General features: G+C 41.9%; 1 protein-coding gene across 2 annotated transcripts; it reads right to left on the reverse strand.

Moving 5' to 3' along the window:
* Window positions 1-1,116: 1,116 nt before the first annotated feature.
* On the reverse strand, window positions 1,117-5,582 carry LOC133508077 (uncharacterized). Of its 2 annotated transcripts, none has more exons than XM_061833787.1 (6): window positions 5,286-5,582; window positions 3,400-3,519; window positions 3,200-3,318; window positions 2,408-2,558; window positions 2,198-2,289; window positions 1,117-2,127 (listed from the first exon to the last, which is right to left on the reverse strand). In XM_061833787.1, the coding sequence occupies exons 1-6, from the start codon at window positions 5,491-5,493 to the stop codon at window positions 1,294-1,296; spliced, it is 1,524 nt and encodes a 507-aa protein (XP_061689771.1). In that variant the 5' UTR covers window positions 5,494-5,582; the 3' UTR covers window positions 1,117-1,293. The 2 variants fall into 2 exon arrangements, with proteins under 2 accessions (XP_061689771.1, XP_061689770.1); XM_061833786.1 differs by having other exon boundaries at window positions 2,198-2,319; window positions 5,286-5,580.
* Between the last annotated feature and the right edge of the window lie 389 nt (window positions 5,583-5,971).

Raw genomic sequence — 5,971 nt, forward strand, 5'->3', positions numbered from 1 at the left:
TTTTTTTTTCCACTACTATGATTATTGTTTTCCCTTTAAGATACATATATATTTTTTTAATTTATTTTTTTTTTGCTCACTTTCGGGTATGAATTTGGTTGAGGATAACCTACTAGATTAGATATTTGGAGAGGAGAGAAACCCCCCCATTCTGTCATTTATAAAAGTATTATCCCAACGTTAATGAATAAAGAAATCTTTTTCTTCTCTATATAAAAATGTGGGAAAAAATTATGAAATCCACATATGTTTGGAGGTCAAAGAAAATAAGCGGTTAGAATATTAATTTCATATACTATACATACACTTCAGTTTCAATGCGTTTACATTACTAGTACAGCAGGCTCTTCACTTGTTTTCCAGAAATAACCTTCGCTGTCAAATGCTCAGATTCGTCCTCTTAAGCATCTAACAGAAAACTACAAATTCTTCCAGCACATTAAAAATCCTTGATGCAAGGAAATTTATGGTGTTGATCTTCAATTTTACACTTAATTTTGGTATGTTTGTACACAATTTTGGGGGGTTTCACTTCACTCCCATAATCAAAATTACATTTATTGACAAATTTACTATTCAATCCCATAGAATCTAGTTTTACAGTCCGGTGATAAAGAAATTTGGAATAAAGTGCAGTGTCTAAATGATTAAAATTGAAAGCTGCTTTTATTTTATTTTGAAAATTGTGATTTAAAATGCCAGGTGGGGTAGCTGGAAAGCGTTGGCGTCACAGTTCTGAGGACCCGGTACGATCCCGGCCCCGCCTGTGGGGAGTTTGCATGTTCTCCCCATGCCTGCGTGGGTTTTCTCCGGGCACTCCGGTTTCCTCCCACATCCCATCCCAAAAACATGCAATATTAATTGGACACTCTAAATTGCCCCTAGGTGTGATTGTGAGTGCAGCTGCTTGTCTCCATGTGCCCTGACTGGCAAACAGCTCAGGGTGTGCCCCGCCACCTGCCCGTTGACAGCTGGGATAGGCTCCAACGCTCCCTGCGACCCTCGTGAGAATAAGCGGCAAAAGAGAATGGATGGATGGGTGAATTAAAATGTGAATGTCAACTTTTTCCACTGACTAGACAACCACAAAAAAAAAAAAAAAAAACAGACAACAAATGGAATCATCAACCACCCTTTATTTCCCGTCAAGGAAATTGTAATATTGTTAAATATAATGGGGGGGGAATTTCCCCACATCGGACTGTGACGCCATCACGAGCCCCTGCAGTTGTGACCTTGGATGACGAAAGGTAGTCAGGCTGGCTAACGCTGCTGCCGCTTAGCCGGAATGTACTACGACGGATGGTTGGCAGGAGGATTTGAAAAGCCGTGCGACGCCGTCATCGGAGGGGCAAAGTATACCGGCAGATAAGGGTGTGGGTAATAAAGGGGCTTTTGCTGTCGAGAAAAATATTTACCAGGGGGATACATAACCGGGATCTGATCAGGACGGGGGTAAACGTGTGGCGCTAAGAACTGCGGGAGGGGGTTCTTCAGACCGTGAATAGTTTGAATTCGTCCATCTGGTAGCCTCAGTGGGAAGGACCAGAGAGATTGTAAATTATGATTATGAAATTGGTGCTTTGGAGAGATAATTGGCTTCTCTTCATGTTGGGAGGGGACCTTTGTAGTTACGGTGGGAGAAGTAGTGGTGGGAGGCAGTATTGGAGCAGGCGCCGATTGGTAAGTCCAAGGTGCCATCGGGAATTGGGAGATGTATGGAAATCCATAATGTGGATGTACAAAGGCAGCATAAGGTCTAGTGTTATCTGGAGCATGAGTCGGTAGTACTGGTCTGCGAAACCAAAAGTATTGAGGCGAAATCTCTGAAGTATATGCTGGGTAGTGAAGTGAAGGTAATCGGTGGAGTTCCGGATTCTGTCCAGGGTACAGCGCAGTATGCAACTGTGGATGTCGAAACATTTTTGGCAATGCGTCTGAAGGCACGCCGGGACTTCGCGTAGGAGGCAAAGATCCAGGAGACGCTTGGTACTGTGGGAGTAACAAATGGGGGTGTTGAGCGCTATCGCGAAATGTTGCCGTTGCCGTCTTGTTGTCTGGTAAGGAGGGACACTTGACTGAAAGTTCAACATCAGTCAGGAGAAGGGACAAAGAATGCACGTTGTCCTGCAAAGAAAGATTGAATTAAAAGTTGTAACATTTAGAATCCATTTTTCCCCAAGAGTGACCCCTGTACCTTAGTCCTGACGCACAAGCCTTTGTGGTAGGGGGCAGTGAGAAATAGTCCTTCAGGGGACACGTCAATGGCGAACCTACAACTGCCGCACGCTGATGAAAGGGACCTCCACGTGTCAGATACTGTAGTAGTTCCATTTTTTTTTTTTTTAAAGAGTGATTACACGTAAATCTTGATATCAAAACAACACTGTGCAACTGTTACATTTACCTTTCACTTTGACTTCAGTTTCTGGGACGTCGCCAAGCTTGACGACCATTCCTGTGGGGTAACAGGAAGCTGAAGGTGGCACTGACACAGCGGGGCAAGACATCGTCGCTGTGGAGCCCCACAGACGCAGGGGCAGTACATACTCACCACCCTAAAATATAGGACAGTTTTGTTTTGTTTTTTTTTTTTTAAACTAGTGTTCATATACCATAATTCCCGGCCTGCCAAGTGCACCTGGTTATAAGCCTCGGTACACAAAGAGTTTAACGCTAGCGTGGCGCTAGCATTAGCTGGGGCGCTAACGTTAGCACGGCACTTCTATTAGCATTAAACTCTGTGTACCCAGACTTATAACCAGGTGGGCTAGCGCCGCGCTAGCGCCATATCATCGCATAAACCACAAGGTTGAAAACGTGTGGGGGGGGGGGGAGAGAAAAAAAAAAAAAAAAAAAAAAAAAGTCTAGTAGGCCGGTAATTACGGTAGTTGACGAGAGCCCTGCCAGACTGAAAGATGAACAGGTCAGTGAGAGTGTGCACAAGTTAGCCAACAAGGCAATTGTTGGAATTCTTAAATTATTATTATTTGGATTATCATTCCTGTTTCAATTTCAGTGTATATTTTTCATAGGTGTGGTTTTTCCATGACAAAATGAGCGACCACTGGCCTGGCATGCATGTTATGAATCTAAAGGTAAATGTGGATGTGGTAATGACAAGAAGATCCTTTTGCTAATGCCAGGATCATTTTTGACAATCAGAAAATAGCTAGCTAGATGACTTAATGAAGCTAACCCGTCGGCTAACGTAGCAACCCTGGTACGGGGCGGTGAAGAGCAAGTCTCTCCGGGACCTCCGCACCAAGTAGCCACATCTGGAGGGTATTTGAGACACTGGGATGAGCACCCCATCACCTGCGTGGGAAAACAAGCATTGCAGTCATCATGCTTTATTTACATGCGCTACTCTCCCCCCCTTTAAATAATGGAACATACCATTGTCCACAAGAAAATGTGGCACTCTGGCCTGTTTGACCTTGAGAGACATGGTGTTGTCACTGCATTGCACCGACGGGTCCAAGCGTTTGACTCTGGCATTCAAACTGTTGTTGAACACTGAAAAAGAAAAGAAAAAAACAAATAATTAAAATCAGGTATTGTTCAGTAAATAACCTCATGATTGACAAGTATATAATTTAATTTATGATCAATCCATCAAATTGATGTATAGATATTTTCACAGTATTCACTAAATGTGCATCCAAGCCAGTTTGTTTCTCTTAATAATAAAATCTGTTAAAATTTCAGATGAGTGACCTTTTATTAAAGACAGATTATGCAACAAGATTTAAATTGAGATTTTATTTATCATTATTTTTTTATTTAATCCTTTTTGCGGCGGTACGGTGTATCAGCTGGTAAAGCATTGACCTCAATGTTCTGAGGTCCCAGGATCAATCCCGGACCCGCCTGTGTGGAGTTTGGATGTTCTCCCTGTCCCTGTCCGGGTTTTCTCGGGGCACTCTGGTTTCCTCCCACATCCAAAAAACATGCAATATTAATTGGACACTCTAAATTGCCCCTAGGTGTGATTGGGAGTACGGCTGTTTGTCTATGTGCCCTGTGATTGGCTGGCAACTAGTTCAGGGCGTACCCTGCCTCCTGCCCGTTGACAGCTGGGATAGGCACCAGCACTCCCCGCGACCGTTGTGAGGATAAGCAGGAAAAGAAAAATGGATGGATTGTTATCCTCATTGGTTCTACATATGAACTCCTACTCGCATCATACTCAATGTCAAGATGCACACCATACTCGAAATACGAATTCCACAAATTGTAATCAATCATGTATGTTCCTGATCACTGATTACAGAGATAACTTGTAAAATAGATCTACAATTCCGGCCCACTCTGTGAAGAAACATTTTTCGATTTCACTCGATTGGTCCAAAAATGGTTTCTTTTCTGCAAATGGACCATTGTCAATTTATCTATAGATGAACTCTGACATTTTTGTGAAAGGCACAACAATTAGATGCTCTTCCATTAGATGGCAGAAGGTGCAACTAAAACCAGGCATATGGAAGTAGATAAGTGCCACCAGGATTTGAATTTTAAATATAAAGTGATCACATTTTCAATAGTTGTATTTCAGTGTAACTTTTCAATGTTAACAATTCAACTGGCTCCAATTTTTGGTCTAAAATTCACCATCTGTGCTACCAGACAGGGTTACTTCAGGTCAGAACCAAACAGCCAACCAATCCAGTTACGCTTTCTTAGTATGTGACGTCACATGACTAAGAAAGCGTCACTGCGATTGGCCAAGTGTTCTGCCTGGTGGCACAGACTGAATTTTAGACAGTGAATTGTACGGTTTAATTTTAGACAGCAAATTGTGGAAACTATTGAAAATGTGATCAATATACATTTCAAATTCAAATCCTGGTGACACTAATCTACTTCCATACAGGGTCATCAAAATGGTAGCTCACGAGAGCCACACAAAAATGAATTCATCTAATTTTGTGTGGGTTGCTGTTCTCCCAAAATATCGGTCACACTTACCAGTGAGCTGCACTTAGTAAATTGTCAATCACACTGTGCTGATGTCATTTAGCATTTTTGAGAAAAATAAATGGTAAAGTTCAAAGATTGAGTATTGCAGCAATGATTACAGCTGACAAACAACAGTATTAATGAGAGCAAATTTGAAGTGAAATGTGTATCAAGACGTAGCACTCAATTTCACCAAGGTTGACAACCCCTGAATCAAACTGTGCTTACAATTGTTGCCATCTAAACAACAAAATACATAATGCGTGTGCAGCTAACCAGTACCCGATTTTGACTCCAATTTATTCATGGAATTTTCAACTCACCAGTAGTTTGCGTTTCTTCAATGGGGTTCTTCCCAGTGAAAGCCAGCGAGCCGTGCCGTGCTGGGCCCACCCGTGGAAAAACACTGGCGAAGAGTAGCCTCCCTTCTCGACCCGCTGGAGGAGAATTTCCAGGAACATCTGAAATCCCTCCGTGACACAATCCGAGTGAAGTCAGGAGAAAACATAACACGGGGGCTCTCCGATACATATTTCCCCTGGAGATCCTTTTTTTTTCCTTGTTATGCTACAAGCACCGAGAGGCAAGGCAGTAATTTGTCCAACCACCAAACATATAGCCTCAATCGCCTTGCAGCCTAATTGGCTGGCCAATCACAGCACGTTGTGAGGACACCTGGTGGAGGATACTCGAGATGTTTATTTCTCTGAGTGAATATTCATTTAAGATATAGTAAAGTTATTAATATATCTGTATGACTCAGTTTGATTTTTATTACTGAAACAGCTCTCGAGGTCATGTGTGGCCCGAATGAGGATAAGATACAGATTAAATAATTACTGTAACATTATTTATATCATAAATGTATCACGGTCATCAAAACAAACAAAAAGTGAGTTTATATACTGCATTTTATTTAAAGCTTCATATTCAGTAAAAAAAAATAACAGCAAAAGCAAAAATTTGTTCATCGATCTATCCATCAATTCATTTTCAAGATGCTGCACAA

This window comes from Syngnathoides biaculeatus, chromosome 10 (assembly GCF_019802595.1).
Source record: "Syngnathoides biaculeatus isolate LvHL_M chromosome 10, ASM1980259v1, whole genome shotgun sequence".
Lineage (NCBI taxonomy): Eukaryota > Metazoa > Chordata > Actinopteri > Syngnathiformes > Syngnathidae > Syngnathoides > Syngnathoides biaculeatus.

Coding starts and splice junctions, on each gene's coding strand:
- LOC133508077 (XM_061833786.1), bottom strand. CDS start 5,493: ATGTATCGGAGAGCCCCCGTGTTATGTTTTCTCCTGACTTCACTCGGA. Junction 3,319..3,399: donor ACATTTTCTTGTGGACAATG/GTATGTTCCATT, acceptor TTTCCCACGCAG/GTGATGGGGTGCTCATCCCA. Junction 2,128..2,197: donor GCTTGTGCGTCAGGACTAAG/GTACAGGGGTCA, acceptor CTTTCTTTGCAG/GACAACGTGCATTCTTTGTC.